The sequence below is a fragment of the Melopsittacus undulatus genome, chromosome 2, assembly GCF_012275295.1.
Source record: "Melopsittacus undulatus isolate bMelUnd1 chromosome 2, bMelUnd1.mat.Z, whole genome shotgun sequence".
Classification (NCBI taxonomy): domain Eukaryota; kingdom Metazoa; phylum Chordata; class Aves; order Psittaciformes; family Psittaculidae; genus Melopsittacus; species Melopsittacus undulatus.
In genome coordinates this window covers 29,160,167-29,179,815 of record NC_047528.1, presented here as the reverse complement: position 1 = coordinate 29,179,815, position 19,649 = coordinate 29,160,167, and the positions used below count along the sequence as shown (strand labels likewise).

General features: G+C 40.7%; 1 protein-coding gene across 1 annotated transcript; it reads left to right on the top strand.

The window, feature by feature from the left end:
• The first annotated feature begins 79 nt into the window (after nucleotides 1-79).
• GPALPP1 (GPALPP motifs containing 1) lies at nucleotides 80-19,012 on the top strand. The gene is made up of 8 exons (XM_005147684.3): nucleotides 80-171; nucleotides 6,091-6,232; nucleotides 7,211-7,306; nucleotides 11,099-11,207; nucleotides 14,713-14,847; nucleotides 15,062-15,226; nucleotides 15,644-15,742; nucleotides 17,457-19,012. Exons 1-8 carry the CDS (start codon nucleotides 87-89, stop codon nucleotides 17,673-17,675), a joined length of 1,050 nt encoding a protein of 349 aa, XP_005147741.1. The 5' UTR covers nucleotides 80-86; the 3' UTR covers nucleotides 17,676-19,012.
• The last annotated feature ends 637 nt before the right edge of the window (nucleotides 19,013-19,649 follow it).

The window sequence follows — 19,649 nt, the reverse complement described above, 5'->3', positions numbered from 1 at the left end:
AGCGCCGGAAGTGTGGCGGCGGAGGGGCGGGGCTGGAGAGGGGAGGCGGAGGCCTTGTGGCGCCTGCGCATTGCGCAGGCCTCGCCATGGCTCGCGAGCTCATCGGCCCTCAGCTGCCGCCCGGTTTCCAGCGCTGCGCAGAGGCTGACCCGGATGAGGACTTCAGCCAGGGTGAGGCGCGATGGGATAGGGCTCGGGGCCGCGGAGGTCGGGGCCGCAGCGGTGCCGCAGGCTCGGCCCGTGGGGATCGGTGCTGGGCTTCCCGGGGAGGTGTTGGAGTGAGTGCCTCGGGGGAAACCAGCGTTCTGTTCGGGCTGGGGAGGAGCGGGCTCCGGAGCGCCTCGGGGCAGCTTCCAGCGGGTGAAGGCGCTACAAGGAATCTGGAGAGGGGCTGTTTACAAGGGCGTGTGGGGGGAATAGCTTTAAAGTAGATTTAGGTTAGATGTTGGTAGGAAATTCTTCGCTGCAAGGGTGTTGAAGCACTGCACAGGTTGCCCGTAGAAGTTACGGCTGCCCCATCCCTGGCAGTGCTTAAGGCCAGGTTGGATGGGGCTTGGAGCAACCTGGTGTAGTGGAAGGTGTCCCTGCCCATGGCAGGGGGTTGGAACTGGGTGGGCTTTAAGGTCCCTTCCAACCCAAACCATTCTGGGATTCTATAAAAAAAACCACGTGATGTAGTACTGCAGACATGAAATGGTCTAAACTTATTTTAATTAATGCTGCATGGATTTGTTTATGATTTTCCTGTATTTTTATGCCCCTGTTCATTAGCAGCTCAGAGTGTGAAGTTAGTGGGTAGAAAAATAAAACGGGGCAGTGATTAGGTCTTGCCTCGTGTTTTCCAGTGTCAGACCAAAACATGTGGTGAAACTGCTGTGTTCTACTCAGTTTCCCTCAGGATGCAGAGCTGGCCTGTGAGCAGTGAGGCTGTGGTGCTGCGCTTCCTAGGGTCTCTGATGTTGACAGCAGTGGGATAGCTCCAGGGCCATCTGACTGCAGTGGTGCTTGGATCCCCCTGCTCTGAACTCTTACGTGCTGTAATATGTCTGGAAGTATCAGTTTGAGAGTCAGTACTCGCTGTCTTTAATCCATCCTCAAGTCGTTAGTGTATATATGTTCAATTACTGGCAGTGTTTCAGTGATCATTCAGTTATTCCCAACAGTGCAGCTCCAATGAGAAAGGTTTGCTGTGCTCATTTGCTCTTTTTGTTTTTTAATCCAGAAGAGGGAGCAGTAGGAAGGAAGAGCGAGGTGCTGCCTTAGCAATACCATAGCAACATCAAGCTCCGGTCTGCAGCTTGGCTTTCTACTCCAGTCCTGACTAACACACTTGTCTGACATAATGCAGCTTTTCCTAGTGATATATGTTGTGATGAGTTAGTTTCTTTACACCAGCATCCTCATATGTCATACATGCAATACAGATATCTATGTTGTGTACAAATTCACTGAACAACATAAGTTAAACTTACCGTTAGACTGTGGTTTCGTGATACCAAATGTTTTGTCAGTAACTGGTCTAGGTTATTCAGCCTGGTGTATCCACATTTTGTCCAGGTCTACATCAGCTCCGCAGTTACAGTAGCAGATCTGCTTGTGGATTTATATGTGAAGTGGGTGAAGGAGTTTATTTGCCTTAAAATATACCCCCAAAAGCTACAAACAACAAAACCCACCAAACCCCAAACACTGGGGGGGTGGGGGTTGGTGTTGTTTATTTGGTTTTATAACTTCTGTAAGCTTATCCTGACTTAGAACAGCTTCGTTTAACAATGTGGTGTACCTGCTTAACACAGGAGGCATACTACTGCAGTGCAGAGGAGGAAGAGAAGAGCAGATACTTTGGTGTAACACAGTCTGTAGAGGTAAAGCTGCAGATGGAGCCTGGCGCCTGAAGGTTCTAAGTGGCAAAATCATGTAGAAGGGCTGGCACAAGCCTCTTCTGAGCTGTAATGTGTGCTGGGTCTTGAGACGGGCTGGGCCTAGAAGTTGTTCTGTAACCATCTCCTTTATATCCTAGTTATTTTAGGAGATACTTCACCTTTTAAAGCTGAACAATTTTCCAGTATGTGTTCTTTCCTTGTGGTCTCGCTTATTCTTGAGATGACCTTTGTTTTTTTTTAAGAACACTGGGATTTGTGTTTGGTTTTGTTTAGTTTTTTTTTTTTAATTTCATAATATTAGCCTGCCAACAGCAACAAAATAGGACTTTGAATATCCATTATTAGACTTCTGTCTAAAAGGTTCCGTTCGGAACTGTAAGATAATAGAACAGACTATTCAGTTGGAAGGGGCCTATAATGATCCCCAAGCCAAATCACTTAATGGCTGGCCAAAAGTTAAAGCATGTTATTAAGGGCATTGTCCAAATGCCTCTTAAGCACTGACAGGCTTGGGGCATCCACCACTTTGTTAGGAGGCCTGTTCTAGTGTTTGACCACTCTCTCGGACAAGAAATGCTACTAAAGTTCAGTCTAACATTTCCCTGATGCAACTTTAAACCTAGATACCAGGAAGAAGAGATCAGCACCTCCCTCTCCGCTTCCCCCCCTCATGAAACTGTAGGGAATGATGGGGTCACCCCACAGCCTTCTTTTCTCCAAATTAGACAAGCCCAAAGTCCTTAGCTACTCCTACTGACATTTCTTCCCACCTGCTCACCAGCTTTGTTGTCCTCCTCTGGATACATTCAAGGACCTTCATGTCCTTAAATTGTGGGGCCCAGAGCTGCACACAGTGCTCCAGGTGAGGCTGCACTAACTCATCTCAGTGGTTGTGCTGTGTTTGATGCACCCCAGGATGTAGTTTGCCCTCTTCGGTGCCAAATGTGACAAGGTGACCCACCTGGTTGATGAGGGAGAGGCTGTGGACATTGTCTATTTGGACTTCAGTAAAGCATTTGACAATGTCTCCACCGTGTTCTCCTGGCTGCTCATGGCCTGGATAGGTGGATTCTTCACTGAGTTAAAAACTGGCTGGATGTCTGGGTCCAAAGAGTGGTGGTAAACGGCATCACATCTAGTGATGTTCCTCAGGGCTCAGTGTTAGGGTCAGTGTTTTTTAATATCTTCATTGATGATCTGGATGAGGGGATTGAGTTCCACTCTCAGTAAATTTGCAGATGACACCAATTTGGCAGGGAGTGTTGATCTGCTGGAAGGCTCTGGATCTGGGATCTGGACAGGCTGGGTTGATGGGTGGCCAGTGGTATGAAGTTCAATGAGGCAAAATGCTGGTTGGGGTTGTTGGGACACAACATCCCCATGCAATTCTACAGGCTTGGGGAAGAGTGGCTGGAAAGCTGCTTGGTGGAACAGGACCTGGGGTGCTGATTGACAGCTGAATGTGAGCCAGCTTGTGCCCAGGCAGCCAAGGCCAGCGGCATCCTGGCCTGTATCAGAAATAGTGTGGCCAGCAGGACCAGGGCAGTGATCATCCCCCTGTACTGGCACTGGTGAGGCTGCACCTTGAATCCTGTGTTCAGTTCTGGGCCCCTCACTACAAGAGAAACATTGAGGTGCTGGAGCGGGTCCAAAGAAGGGCAATGAAATGGTGCAGGGTCTGAAGCACAAGTGTGCTGAGGAACAGCTGAGGGACCTGGGGGTGTGTGGTCTGGAGCAGAGGAGGCTCAAGGGGACCTCATGGCTCTCTGCAACTGCCTGAAAGGAGGCTGTAGTAAGCTGTGGGTCTGAGCTCTTTTCTGTTCCTTTGGTCTGTATCTTTTCACTTTTCCATGTCTTCCAGGGAATTTCATTCACAAACTTCCCATTAGATCTTGGCCTCCCTCTTTACCCTTTCCTTTCTTTGCCTCTAGAACCTATGCGTAGCAATTCCCATTCCTTCCTCTCTACTCTTTCCTTGGCTCCCTACCCTGATCCATTGCTGTATTCTTACCCATACTGATTAAGAGTCTCAATCAATAAGAGTCTCAGTCAGTACCAGGACAATAGTAATTTTTAATCCCCATTTTCCCAAGTCTCTTTCTCCACCACTTCTTTCACTATATCCAAGGACTTTTTCTTCCACAGGGTTTAAATGCCATTTTCCCTTTGTGAACCATTCTTTGTTCTCTTATTTTGATTCTGGTTAGTTCTGCTTAGGCTGCAGTTCCACGAACAAATAGTTCTTTCAGGGGAGTGCTGGACTTTGCAGTATTATTTTTATGCCTTTTAAGTTCCCTGAGCCAGTTTATTTCATAGCCCACGCAAAGGGCTGTGCCGTCAAAACAGAGAGGAATTGGGATAAGAAGCATGTGTGTTAACCCTCATGTTAGCCAACATGTCAGTGGGACCAGTCTTCTTCCTTAAATAGTTTTGGTTTTATGAGTTCTTCTCAGTTCACAAAGCTGCTCCCTATCTTTCTCTTCCTCTGCAGTGTCAGAATCCTCAAACTGCATCTCTCAGTTTGCTCCTTTTAGTCCAAGGCCTTCTCTCACTCGTCTGTTTTCAGAACAAATAGAGCTCTGCTTTCATGATATCAAGGCACCAGATGGCTGGAGAAAGCCATTGTTCAGGCTTTGTTTTTTAAGTGCTCTTTATCCAGTGGTGTTTCTCATACCAAGATGGGAGACTTCTTAATAGCAGCCTTTATTCCTATTTATCCTTGATTTGTTGGTTCCCTCTCATCTTGAACTTACTTTACCTTTATAGGCTGGGGTGTTGCAGGGTTTTTTTCTTTCTTATGCTGAACTAGATTTATATGTCCTGATTAAAGTTTTTTCCCAATAAAACAGAAAACAAAATAAGTGGTAGATCTGTCTGGATGCTTTGTAACTAATAGACTGACCTTGTTCTGTGCCTTGTGCTAAAGATCAGTAAAAGCTTTATGAAGTGCACTCAAAGGACTCAATTTCTGCTTGGCCTTTGTCAGCTAACAATGGAACCATAGTCTGTATCAGGTTTTATTTTGAACCATCAAATAGTCGTAGTTCTTTATCTGGAGATGTAATTTCCTGGTACCCTTCATTTGTGTAGTTTTATTGCACCTCATCATTTCATCTAACCCTTGACAGTTCATAAAGCTAACAATGTCTTTTCTCACCAAAGCATCTTTCTGTCCTGTCAGTCTTGGACTTGGTGCTTGAAATATTAAAAGGAAGAACAGTGCCTGTGTTTCTGGATGCTAAGTCTTCAGTAGTATTAAATCTCCATTATATCAGATGTCTTTTTGTATTGTTTGTATAAATCGTTGCTGGCCCTGGGTCTGGGAAGGCCTCTTATTTGGGGCCATTGCTTGTCTTTACTTACTCCAACTGGCTCTGTTTTGATTGAGCCTGTGGGGGTGTCTGTGTTAACACAGTGTCTCATTTGGGGGGCATTTGGTGTTAGGATCAGTGGCTAAGCTGCTTCTGGACCCAGCTTACATGGCACTATATCCAAGTAAGTGTAAAGAGCATGCCTGCTTGTGGAGACAGTGCCAGAAATGGCTCAGGCCTGTTAGCAGTGTTGGCATCTAATTCTTTCTTTTGCTGGGATATTCCCCCTCATACTCCAGAGTGTAGAGGGTTGACTGGATGATAAGAGCTCCATCTGCTGCCCCAGCCTTCTGATGGTAGTGTTTCTTTGAAATTTGAATGCCTAAATCATCCCTTTTGTCAGCAGAGTACTTAAGTCTGTGCTTGCTGTTCATGCTTAGCTGAACTGGGAATAACTGTAATTGCTAAACCATTTCTAAAGCAGGTTGGCAATTCAATTCCACTAATCTATGGTCTCCTGTGTTGTGTATGCACAAATGGAGTGATTCTTCACCAGTAATATTCAAATGCTTTACTAAGGTGATAGTTTAAGTATACCAATTCATGCCATATGTATTGTAAATCAGTTGCTAGATAAAATGGCTTTCTAGTCCTGTTCCAGAAGACACTCATATAGTAATGGATTAGTAATTTACTAAATTAGTTGAGGGGGGTTGTTCATTGAAATATGATGCTGAAAAGAGTAACTTCTAGAAGTTTGTTTATTTGTCTTCTCTAAATGCTAGACAGAACAATGATTGGATAAACTTAATTCCAGGTAGATGTTTTGGGAATACCAAAATAGATCATACTTATTTGCAATGTTTACTAAGTATCCCAAATAATGGGATATTCAGTTGCAGGACCAGCATTGCCTCCAGGCTATAAAAGCAGCTGTAGCTCAGAAACTCCTGACAGCGATGATGACTCAGAATCAGTTCCTCTACCCAGAGATACAAACAGAGATTCTGAAGAGGAGACAGGAGATCCTGCACCCAAGTGAGTATATTCCTAGGTTATTTGTATATTGACACTGTATTGCAAATGAAATATTTCTGTATAAATTATGAGACAATGACAGTATTATATAAATAAAAATTTAAACCCTGTGTGAAACTTCATGACCTGTTCTGCATGTTCTTTGTGGTCAAGAATGTCCAGCTGACCTGTCTGACACCCTACAGTGGAATTAAGTTATTTAGGGCAATCAGATCTCTGTCTTTACATTAACTCTGCTGTTAAAGTAATAAAATCCTTAATATTTTGCTTGGTTTATACTAAGGTCAGACACCACTTATAATGTATGTACTTGGTACTTGAATTTTACCCTGTTTCTGGTATACTACTTCTCACTGAAAGGTCATAAGAACTGTTTATGGGCATGAATTTATTCCGATAAGTCAACTCTAATGAAAAAACATGGGTTGTTTAGCAAATAACAGGAGTGTGCATATACTTTCATTTGGTGGGGTTGATTACTTACAGCTGCTGTGTTAAGAACTTGTATATGTTTGTGCTAGACCTTGTATAAAGCACTTGAAGGGTGTTATGCCATCTTAAGAGTAAATATTACTTTTTTCTTGTCTTAACAGTTTTTCAGTTAATTAGAACTGAACTGGGGAAATTACTAGTCAGAATGCAGACAGTGTATAAAAATGCAGAAAAAGGTGTTGAATTTAAAATTATTTTGTGACTAGAAAATGGTATTTCAGCATTACACTACTCTTCCATCTACAGCAAAAGCATTCTTCATGTTTTTTCAAATGTCAGAGCATTTTTGGAGTGAAGCTTATGCTCCCAGTTCTTTAATTGCTTCAAATTATTTTGGATCCTTTTGTACTGTTTCCTTGGTAACAACAGGATATTTAGTACATAGGACTGTTTGGAATAATTTCATGGATTTTTTTTCCTTTTTAAAATGTTGATAATTGCTGTGCATGTCAAGGTAATTATTAAATGAAATCTTTTTATTTGCAGAAAGCCAAAAAGAAATCAGGAAGATGATGATGATGATGGCTTTTTCGGGCCTGCGCTTCCTCCTGGATTTAAAAAACAGGATGATTCTCCAGAGAGGTAATTGAAGTTAAATTATTTTCAGACTCTTTTCCTTGAAACATGGTTATTTAAGGTAAAATATTTTGTCATGCTATTACAGAACACTTCCAGTTGTGCACTTCAGGTTCAGGTGATTAGAATTGCTTTCTCCACATTCTGAGAACAAGAACAGCATTCCTCTGAAATAGAGCACACTGCCCTCCTAGTCCTGAGTGGAGAGAAAAATTAAAAATATGAATTGTCAGAGTTAGAGGAAATTTGACATTCAAAATCTATTTCTTATGGTAGGTCTCAGATCAGTGCAGAAAAAACAAATTACGGGTGCAAGGACTCAGGTCCGTATTTAATTCTGGGCTGAATGAGTAAGGCAATTAATTTTTGTGTGGTGCAGTGCAATGGAGGTTATTGGGATTGTCATTTGCTAATGCATCGGGTTATTTTTGAGTCTCCAGGTACAAAACTAATCTGAACAGTGTAGGTTTCTAGAAAGCAAGAGCTCAGGTCTAAGTAAATAAACATTATATGTAGCCTCTATCAGGAAGTTTTCTGTCAGTTTGCATGCAGTTATAAAATACTTTCCCTCCTCCCCCTCAAAAAAACCCCAAACAACTGTTTATGGATTTTCTGTGCAGAACTTAACCATGTCTCACAGCATTCTAGTCTTTACATTAATCTGTGCACTTCCTTCTATAACTTGAAATGATAATCTGTTGTGAAATTGGCCCTTCCAAGGGGACACTTATTGATGGAAGGTGTAAGAAAGTTCTTTGATCACTGTTACCTTGCTCAGAGCAACAAAGAGCTTGTAGATAAAATGAATCCATACTTGCCTATCAGGTAGTTTTCAGTTCTAGGAAAGGGACTCAATTTGTTGTTGAGCTGTGTAAGCATCCTTTCTGTATCTGTTTGGTTACACTTTGCTGTAACTGACCAACTCTTAATTGTGGCTGTCACACTCAGTGGGCTCATTTGGTGGTCCCAAGGGTAATATTTTTTTTTCTTCTGTTTCATATGCATAATTGTTTATCATAAAATCTAGGAAATCACTAAACTAATGTGGTCTCCACTAAAGCGAATAAATACTTCTAGCTTTTAATATCAGCAGTGGTAGCCTTCTTGCTTTCTTGATTTTTGACAGGACCCCTCCTGTGGTAAAATTTTATGTCAAAGTGTGCAAAGGAAAAGAGGCAATTTGTAGTTTGGAGGTTAGAGAGATGAGCAGTAACACAGGTGGTGACCCCTCATATAATCTTATTTTTTTGTATCTTCACCCAACTTCCGCTTAGTTTATTCCCAAAATGTTGGGTAACTTGCATTTACATTCAGGGGGCATTTACATTCAGGGGGCAGGAGTCTGCTCTGTGTCTAGAATGTGAAAGATTAAAGCAGTAAAAGGCGCTTGCTAGGGTTTTTTTGTCTTAGCTCTCCATACAGTTACTCCCAGCACACCCACAGAAGGCAGATTGAGCAGAGCCATTCTGCACCCTGAATAGGTGGGAAAGGTGTGATGTGTAGGTAGAGCTTTGTCTGTCTTCCACTCCCATACACCTGGTAGTCTGACACACTGAGGCATGTAAGCTGTGCAGGGTGTAGACACAGTGCGGTTAACTGTCTCCCTGCTGCATTGCTGTGAGCATTGAGCAGCTAGGTAGCTCACCCTTTAACCGTGAATAATAGAAGCAAATGCCAGCTGTTTGTTTTCATGTATAGACAAAATGTTTATTAGCTGTGTGTGACATACTTGTTCTTTTAGAAAAGCTTTTGTTCTGTTACATCTTCTCCAGAGTTGCCAAAGCAACATATTCATGTTTAGGAGCAGCTCATGTGGGAATTCGCAGCTTGTTAAAGATTATTTGAATCATTCCAACATAAAATATATACATGAATGGTTTTCCTTCAACTTTGGAAAGGATTTTGCTGTTTAGCAGTGCTAGACAGAAGTGTGGCACTCCTAAGTGTTCACACATCAAGCTAAAGAGCAAAAGTTATCTTAAAGAATATTGTTATACATCGGAGGAATGCTGAAATGCCCATCTTGAAACACCCTTTAGCAAGGACTGCAAGTCCAACAACAGGGAAGAGGTTTTTGCCATATATGAAATCCAGTATTCCTTAAATTAGAGCTTAATTCATGCTAAGATTTTTTGAGTTTTTTTTTTTAAACATGTATATATAGGTAGAAAAGTTGCCAACTGCAGCAGAATATGTTTCACAGTTTTAGATTCACTTTACCCATTCAGAGAGTCTTTGGACATCCAGGAAACTGTCAAGAATCATGTTGGCCGTGTGTTGCTGAGGGAAGACCCAAGCAACAGGGTTATTCATGTGGAAAACAAAAGCATAGAAATGGCAAGTGTGGGAGGGATGAAAATGAGAACTTTTTTTCCATTCTTTGGAAGAGCCTTTGGGCTGCAACAGAAGCAAGGCAGAGTATTTGACATCTACTCTTTTTCACAGGTTGCACAGATACAGCCCACAACGTTGATGTTCTCATATATTTTAGTAGAAAGCTTTTTTATAGTTTGGTTTAAATGTCTCTCATTCTCCATTCATACTTGTGTGCTAAAATAAGATTATTTTGGCTGTATCTGCATAGATTTAAATTCAGTCTCTTTAAATTATAATGGGACTTTAAAATACGGCACTAACAAGAAAGTAGTCAGAAAGGAACGGAGGAAAGTAAAAGCTGCTTCTTTTTTGCAGCAGCTAGGTGGGGGTGGAACTTCAAATTTAACCCAGATCTCTTGTCTGGGTTTGAAACCTCACCAGTGCCCTTGTCCTGTCCTGAGTGCACGTTTATTGCTTGTGTCTGTCTGTAATTTGCTTTCTGACAGGAGTTCCTCCTTTTTATTTCCCTTCTTCAAATCCTGAAAATAATATCACTACAGCAGGGCTGTACTGGTTAGATTATGCAGGATTTAGTAGAAGACCATAATTAGCATAATTCAGTTCATGTTGTGTTATGTTTGATCACCCTAAAGCTCAGAAACTGAAGATCATAATAAAGTCTCTGCTGATACATTGTGAGGATACTGCCACTTAGATATCTCTTCAGGTGTTAATTGTTTGGGGGTTAATTAGCTGTAAAGAATATCTTGGTGGATTATTAACAGGAACTTGTATAAAAAAAGTCTTTCAGTGCTGCAAACACAGTCTGTAGTATACTTTGAACTGTTTTCATGACTGAAAAGAGATTCTTACCTTTCTGTATTCCTGGAGAAAATCAAATTATCTTGCTTGCTGAGCTGTGGCAAAAAACCAAACCAGTGAAGTTACCTGGGATCACAAAACTTCTTCTCTCATCCCCACTCCAGGAGAAAATAAATTCAAAATCAGAGCAGTTCACTGAATCTGTTTATTGAAGGGCAGCAAAACCAGTGCAAGACAAGAATGAACAATATTGCTTTTGTTGCTAGGGAAAAAGTAGTGTGTATCTGACCTCCCACCTTTCGTGGCTCTTGAATCTGCTGAAGGAAGAGAAATGCGGATTCCCTTGAGTATATGCTGCAACTTTCCTGGTTTTCTTGCATCCCAACTATCTGCAGAGGTCCTTCTGGAGAACAGAGAAACTCTTCTTACTCAGTTATTTCTAGGGTGTGTGCATAGGGAGAACACTTGGCACAGGGAAGAAGGAGAATAATGTTTCTCATCTACAGTTGATTTTTATATTAATCTATTAGATGTTTTCCTGCAGCAAACAGTGGAAGGCTGTCACTGAGTGTACTGTCCCTGTTGGTTATGTTGCTTCTTGGGTTTTTCCTGCCTCCCAGTTGAAGATAAATTAATTTTTTTTTTTTTTGTTCCTTCAAGGCCCATTATAGGTCCTGCATTACCTCCTGGCTTTAGGAGACCTTCACAGGACACAGGGAATAGCAGATGCCCCATAGGACCATCTGTTTCATCGGAATTCCATACCCAGGTTTGTGGAAACAGAAGCCTTTTGTTTTAATACAAGCTATCAGTAGGAGCCTGAAAAAGTCAACTAGACATACTTCTCAATGACAGTTTAACTTCAGACCAGAAAGCGTCTGGCATATTTTTTTGCCTGAGTCAAATAGTGGAGCATAAATAAGCCTTGAAAAAGAAAAAGGCTTGTCTGGTTTGTTGCGATTTTGCTGTTTGACATGATGCACTTGGTGAAGACAAGAGATGTAAGCATCCTAAACTGCAGTCACACTAACACTTCCTAGTGCTTTTTTTACTTCTTTTGGTGTGATGTCCTTCACAAGTGAACATCTTGGCAAAGTTCAGATTTTTAAAGGCATGAAAGAAGTAATGCAAGCTGTTAAAATGAAAATGTTTACCTGTAATTCAAGCTTTTACTCTGTTGCTGATGGGGACCAAAATGATTGAATATTTCGCATCTCTTCACCTCCTAAAAAATGTTTATTAGTAGATGTGTTACCTAAGTGTATCTGAAAGAATGCAATCAAGAATGATGCCACAGTGTCGCTAACTGTTCTTATCAATAGTAAGGTGATACCTGTAACTGGGAGTGAAGTAGAGCAGGACAGTGAATCTGACGCAATTTTTTGGGTCATATTTTTTGACTGTTCTCATCAGGTTGGGTAAAAACTGGTTAGAAGTCTTATAGCTGATAAGCCCTAGCCACAAAATGGTGCATGTACTCCTTAAAGAACATTCAGAACTAAGATCTGTGATAAAATACAGCCAGAAGTATGGGGAAGATCCAGCCCCTTAAACAGGGGCCTTTAGCACCATTCCAAAGGATGTGAATTGTCTGCAGCAGCCTGGGAGATAGGGAGTAGCACCTTAGAGAGGAGCCTGCATCCTTCTTGAGCAGGATGTCGAAGCCAGGCAGGATGCTCTAAGACATCAAAAATCGTGTTGGATACCAGCATTTAGGCAATTGAATCTCTGTCATGCTATAATTAAATATTAATTCCTTGTGGGAATTAACTGTTACTGTGTTTATTTTTAAAACAATTATTTTTTTAAAGTTTAACTCCCAACCACTATGAGACATGCTAGGGAGGAATGAGGCAAAGGCTGCTCTGGAACTTTACTTTTTTAGTTAGAAGTTGTGCAGTGCATCATTCTCTAGCCTCCTACAACAAAGTGTTGTCATAATCCTTCATGAAGAATGATTGTCTGACATTTTGAAGATACTCATCGTCTTGCAACTCCAAATAACACACAGTTTATCATAATGACGGATTTCTTGAGGCAGGGATGTCAAAACTGGTCTGCTCATGTATTTTGCAAATGTAGAGGTCTCTTTTAATCCTAACTAGATCTAGTATCAGCTTTGTTACAGCTATTACAGAACATGGCTTACTTTATTTTTTTCTCTTCCTAATAATACTGTATCTTTTACCTTTGAATATGAGTGAGGTTGTTTATTTTTATTTATTTTCTATTCTAGCATATCTTTAGAAGCAGCTTATTCTGTGCTGACTTTTCACCTTCTATTGATTTCCCCTTCAAACTTGAAGGCAGTATTTTTAAATCTTTGTTTAATTTCATCTTGTTTGAAGCAGGTGGTAATGGAGTGAATTGAACTTCAGACTAATAAGAAAGGAAATGAGACACACTTCAATTAAAACTCAGCATGAGATTTGTCTTTCATTCTCAACTACTTCACACTACAATTTTTTGTGAAAGTCTTATATATTTGCATTTTTTATTTGTTTGTACACAGAAGAAGGAAGTGGTTTACTACGTTAGTTTCTCCAGACGGTTATTCTTTTTCCCCACCTGCTCCTTCTTTAAAAAGAGAAAATGCAGTTATCCCATGCTCTAAAAGTTGAAGCAATATTGCAGTGGTAGATAATCAGCGAAAGCTTGGCTATGTAAATGTTTTTGAGAAAAATCATGAGAGAACTTGGTGTTACCACACTGCATTGATGGTGTTTGTAAGTGAGCATCTATTTATTACCCTTCTCAGTCTTTCAGATCCATTTCATGCAATTGGTCATACAGCCATTAAATTTGCCAAGCCTCTTCTTGCACCTTGTGGTTTACAGCCACATGAAGCTGTGTCTCTTGCTCCCTGAAGCTTGCCTTCCTGACTGTTCGTACCTTCGTTGACTCTGAAAGGCAGACATGCCAACTGGCTTCACCAGCTTGGAGCAGTGTTTATGTTGCAAATGGCACACAGGAGTGAAGTGGCTAATTTCACACCTCCTGTCTTCCTTAGTGCAAATCCTTCTGCAGCAGAGAGATGCCAGCTATGAGCAGCCTGAAGTATTAGGCTTGAACTCAGTATAGGGATAACTTTCCTTCTCTCCTCCTCTGTTCACTCATCCTTCATTCCCCATACTCCTATTAGGTAACTCTTCCACTGAGGTTCTGTACTCTGTTATTGTATCCTCCACTGGGTCACCTCTGCCTCATGAGCCTTATTTTATGCAGAGGGATACTGATACTTGTTTTCCATTGCTCATCACTCTTGAGCTCTTACATCCTCTGATAATGTCCTATCTTGATTTTGAGATGCCTACCAGGTAACCAAAGTTTGGCATGAGAAAAGCAAGCCATTCCCCCCAGCCATCTTTCATTTGAAACTTACTTACCACCAGCTTATATTCTGAAACAACACTCTCTGCTTCCTGTCTATACAGCCTTGTCCTCATCCTACTCCTGTTGCTTTATTACACACATTCAGGGTGTAGCTGAATCTTTTCACTTTTGTAGGTACTGGGCACCTCAGCTTTGCCTCCAGGGCACTGTGGTGTCACCATTTCATGTCTAATTCTGCCTCTATCCATATCTGTGCTGTTTTAACTGGAGGGACCTGTGAACTTTCAGTACAATCTCTGGCATCCATAAAGGTTCTTATTAATACCTAGTCCCTTTCAAAGTTTGGGGATTTTTTTTTAGCCATTCTCCAAATAATTGCTTAGAATGTGATGTTGAAAGGGTTTGAAGAAGAGAGTAACAACCAAGAGATGAGACTGGCAGATTACTATACACCCAGGAGTGCAGTACCATGCATATCACTGTGCCCTAACTTGCATGTAGCTCTTCCTAGCACCCTTACAGAATCTAGGCTTGAGACAGTTCTTCTTGCAGTGAGAGTTTGTGATCCTTATTCCAGAGATGGATCCAAATGTTGCTAATGATGGTGAAGCGCAAAGTATCAAACATGTAAGTTTCTGTGTTGCTGCTTTATCTGGGGCCACAGGGGCTGCGTGCATGCAGAGCAACATAAAGTAGCAGGACTTTGCCACTTGTTAACCAGGTGTTTTGCTTTAGACAAGAAATGATGCTTTTGGTAACATGGACACTAAGTATCCATGTTAAAGTACTAGAACAAGTCTAATCTAAAGTTTTAATCCAGGTTTTTGTTGTCTGACAGGTGCATTGCATTAGGTTTATAAAATCATTCTAATCCTGTGAAGCTAAAGTGTTTCTTGATGATCTTAGAGCTTTGGTTGAGAGAAGTGTTTTATTTTTGGAAGGTAACAGATAGTAGTGAGGAAGAAGATGAAATTATAGGCCCGATGCCTGCAAAGGGACCAGTGGAGTCTGATGTCACCAAAGAATTTGAACGCAGAGCTCAGAGAATGAAGGAAAAACTTACTTCAGCAGACAGCGTAAGTTGCATTTCTTAATTTCTAGTACTTTGTTGCTGGAGTGTATTTGTGCTTTTTCTTTGCCTATTTCTGTGTGAACCCAGTTGGAGTTCTGCTCAGGACACTAAATGTTTGAAGAAAAATTAATTATTTCTTCTGGAAGCCAAGAGATTCAGAGAGCAATTCTTGATTATGCTCTTTTTATTCTGCCTCTGCACCTATTTCTTTCATAAAGGATGAACCCAAGCAGATTACCAGGGAATCATGGATGACAGAGCTTCCACCTGAATTGAAAAGCTTTGGATTTGGCCCAAGAACATTCAAGAGAAGAGCTGATGACAAATCAGGAGATAGATCTATTTGGACAGATACTCCAGCTGACAGAGAGAGAAAAGCCAAGGTGAGCGTTTACTCATCCATGTACACCTGTGGGCAGTATGGATGCTGTTGATATTCTGTGAAAGCAAAGTAAAGATTCCCTGAGCTGGTCAATTAATTTTTTTTGTTTGTTTTGAGTTTATCTTTTGTTTCCAAAATTTACTAATTGGGGCTTAATGATAAAGGCAAGGAAATAACAATTTTAAGTAACACTGACACTCGTTCCCTCTTCCTTCTGTAGTAGTCAGGTACTCTATATCAGATCATTCAATTTCCAGTTACAGTGTGGTGTTCTTCTTTTATCAAGCTGAGCAAAAAACAGCTGGTGGCCTCTACTGTGGCCTCTAACCTTCAGATTTAATTAAGTAAATATACATTTCCTTACTTTTTTCTTTGGACATTCTGATTACTGTATCATGTGATTGCTTCTACTCATTAGGAAAGAGAAGAGGCAAAAAAGTCAACCAGTAAGGATGATGAAGAAATCGTGTTATCTGGGAGAGATAAGAGGCTTGTTGAGCAGGTGACTTCATACAATGTAAGTGTGATAGTAAAATACTTCCTCTTCCTGCATTTCTTTTAATTCTTCATACTTTCTTCTGGTTCTCATTCCTAGCACTGCTGGTTTCCATGATGATGCTACTACAGTCTTCCCTTATAGTGTCCAAACCTATTGCTGTTTAAGTCATTAGAACATTTGCCATTGAATTCAAGAAGAGCGGGATCTGGTCTGCCAACGGCTGCTGAAAACAGTGTTACAGAATTGGGGTTTGTGTGTATTGTCTTGGTTTTTAGGTGGGTTTTCCTTAAATCATCCTCACATCAGGACATGGTTGCAGACAACCTTCATTCAGATATTAGCTTGCTCCACCAAGTTACCAGCTTTCCAGGAATAAAACAGTAGTAAAAGTTTAACTTATATGACAAAATATACATTAACCCAAAAGAAGCTTGGTAGGCCAAGCAGGTCAGTGCATTAATTATACTTCTTAATTAATTACATTAACTGCTCATTACAACAACATTATTATTTGAACTTTTCCTCAGTCTCTGGAGAAGCAGACCATTTTCACAGGCTGATGTTGGTTACTAGAAATCTGAACTCCGTGTCAGCTTCCCTCCCACTTCTCTGTCTGCCAGCCCTGTTCACCAGAGAATATGGACTGGTGTCTTACAGCTGTTCATTCCTGTTCGTCCTTGATTTAAGGCCTGATGTCTTCTGCAAGTCAGTCTGGTCTCTTGAGAGTATAATTCTTGAGAATCACAGCCTTGCCTTATATTACATGATTTAAGTTTATCTGGCACTTTCAATTGTCATACCTTAAATCACATGTGCCTCTTCATTTAGAGGCTGGCAAATCCAGAGTTATTAGCATACTGCCTGAAATTCCTTCTGTATTGTCTGTTTCCACTATCATTCTGAATATAGTTCTTTTCAGGAGCTTTAGTTCTTAAACTGGTTTCTTACAGTTAGTTTACTCAGTGCTGCTGCCATATACATTCTCTAGTGCAATGCTGTCAGCACTGATGCAGTTACACCATGAATAAATATTACCCATTTTCTGTTTTCATTTCTTATGCTATGTATGAATTATTTGTATGTGGGATGAAGTGTTTGCACAGGGAGTGAGGGAAAGTGAACTTCTGGAATAAAGATGTCTTGTTTCTAGACGTGAGAAAACAGAGCTGATAACCTTTTGCTCTTTATCATGAGAGAATTGGTTCAGACTGATCTTTTGGATGGTCTGTAATGGTTTGAGAGTCTGAGAAATTGGCTGCTGTGAGGTACACAAATACATGTAGGTAAAGGAGGGGATGCATAGCCTTGTGGGAACTATTCTGCTCCTGTGTGAAATCATCAAAAGTTTTATGTAATATTTGAGCTGGATTGTGTGCTTAATAAATGGAACAAAAGTATTTGACATGGCAAAATGTGCTCTAGCTCAAACCTGTGGCTGCCCTTAGGCTTGCAACAGGTAATTCAAATACTGAAAAGAGCACACCTTAAAACATCATAGCACATGAGAGTAAGATCAAAAGGGTATCTAGCTTGTTCCTGCCCCTAGCAGTGAGCGAATGCAGATGCCTGGGGAAGTGTATGAGAAACTGAGCCTGTGCTCTTGACATGTTGTCTGCATTTGACTCTAAGAATGACAGAGCAACTTTTGTATTTCTTTTTGTATTATTTTTATAATTTATCTCCACAGTTTGCAGTTTGTACTACTAACTTCCTCTTCTTCCAATTTTTCCAGGAGTCAAAGAGATCGGAATCTCTGATGGACATACATCAGAAAAAGCTAAAGAGCAAGGCATCTGAAGAAAAGAACAAACCTCAGGAAAGAAGGCCTTTTGACCGGGACCAGGATCTCAAAGTTCATCGATTTGATGAAGCACAAAAGAAAGCTCTTATAAGAAAATCCCGAGATCTGAATAGTAAATTTGAGCACAGTAAAGGCAATATGTTTTTATAGCATATAAGCATGAAGCTTTTTTGGAAACTTTGAATACTTAATTTTTTAAGTATTTTCCTGTAAATATTTGTATGCAAAATAAATATCCTCATGTTTAATTATTTTTCCTTGTCTGTAAATATTCTGTTAGGGAGGATCATCTCTACTAAAGCTAAACTGGTAGAGGAAAATCCTAGTATAAAAAAGGTAATGTAAATTTGCTAATTTAAAACATTGAGAAATATATTTTTTGCTAGCATAGGAATACTTAGCATAGGTATTATTTTAAGGAGCTCTACATTTGATTCTTAGATTCCTTTAGCTCCTGTGTGTATGTGACAAAGTTGAAGGGAGAGTTGTGTTACTTATTTAAAATTAGACTTACACTTACATCCTTTTTCTCTTGAGTAATGTTTGGGATCCATTCTGAGGAGTTACTGAGAGTATCTGTGTATGAAAATAGTCTTACATGAGAGATGCTAACTTGTTCAGAAATGTGACATATTTTGTGTGTTAAATACTATGAGATTCACTGTAAAAAGGCTACTGTGACAGATGGTGTCTGGATTGGTTTGTGTTAATGGAGCAGTGGCACCACAAGCCCCAGGAATAAGTGGCTAAAAAGTTGGTCTTATTTTATTGCCCATGTGCATGAGCCCACGGCACAGTCTTCATGTGCTGCAAAGTCTGAGAATGTTCAGTATCACAAATCAATGATTACATAAAATATATTTAGGTTCTGTGCTTTTTTTTTAAGTAGACAATTCATTTTGCCACCTGAAAAATCTGCCGCCTTCAGGAAGAAGAGTGACTGGCTTTGTAATAGGTTTAGTTTTAATCAGCTTTGAGTTCTTGAGTCTTTTATCTTTGAGGCAAGAGGAAGGTTTAAACAAGCACCTTTTAGTTTTCCTCCCATAAAACAGGCTTCTCTAGTGCCCCATGATTTTAGCCCAGCAAGCAAGGCCTTGCTAAGTTTTTTTTCCTTGTGGATTGTTGCCTTCCCCTTTTTGGGAGCTCCTCTGCAGCTGGGGGTTAAATAACATGTCTAGCAGTTCAGCAAATGTAGATTCCTAAACTGGAAAGGCACTATTAGGAATATTTGGAAGTCTTTTTGGCAACTAAAGCAATGCCAGTGTGAGCATCACATGATTGGCTAAATCTCCATGGTTGACAAAAATGATCCTTATACACTTTTGGGTACCCTGCTGCCTTGAGAAATAAATTATCAAGCATTGCCTTATGCTGAAAGAGCTGCTTTCGTGAGCACATTGTGCAGTTCAGACATTGTGCATCCCTCATTCAGACAAGTCTGTAGCAGGAATGAGGGCTGTTTGTATTAAAATTTTGTTGTTGTTACATTCTGTGTTTCCATTTTTGTTCTTTAGTCTCTCCCCCTCCAGACTGAGGACTGGTCATCACATGTGGCAAATGGCCAGGCCTTGCTCTCCAGCTGTATCCCTGCTGTCTGCTTGCTACCCTTCCTGACCCCATCGTGATCTCCTGCCCTCTCCAAGGATGTGATGGAGTGGAGGCTCTGTGCTCTTGCTTGAGAGGGGAGCTGTAGTAACAGGAGTGCAGGCAGATCCTTCACAGCTGTGTGGCAGTAGGTTACACCTGTATGTGGGACATGTGGTTCTAATTAGTGAAGCCTTGATGTGAGCTGGGAATGTGTTTTCTCTTATCTGCTTCATCTTTTTTTCTCCGCTCTGAAGCAATGACTCAATGAAATCCCTGTTATGAACTTGAGATAGGGGGAAGATGGAGTTCTTGAGAGTTCAGATTAAGCTTTTCATTATGTTGTGTAAATTGAGTGGACTTTTGAATTGCATTAATACATAAACTAATATTTTTACTGGTGCAAACTCATTCCCTCCAACTGTCATTAGAACAAGCAATAACTCGGTAAACTACAAGCTCTGTAAGGTTTTGTGGGAAAAGATGGGTTGTCCTCTACAATTTGGACAAGCTGTAAAGCGTTTCTGCAGAAATGTTGGC

Excerpts from the sequence above, each read along its gene's own strand:
- GPALPP1 (XM_005147684.3), top strand. The coding sequence starts at position 87 with ATGGCTCGCGAGCTCATCGGCCCTCAGCTGCCGCCCGGTTTCCAGCGC. Across the intron at positions 11,208-14,712 it reads CATCGGAATTCCATACCCAG|GTAACAGATAGTAGTGAGGA; the intron begins GTTTGTGGAAAC and ends TATTTTTGGAAG. Across the intron at positions 15,743-17,456 it reads AGCAGGTGACTTCATACAAT|GAGTCAAAGAGATCGGAATC; the intron begins GTAAGTGTGATA and ends CAATTTTTCCAG.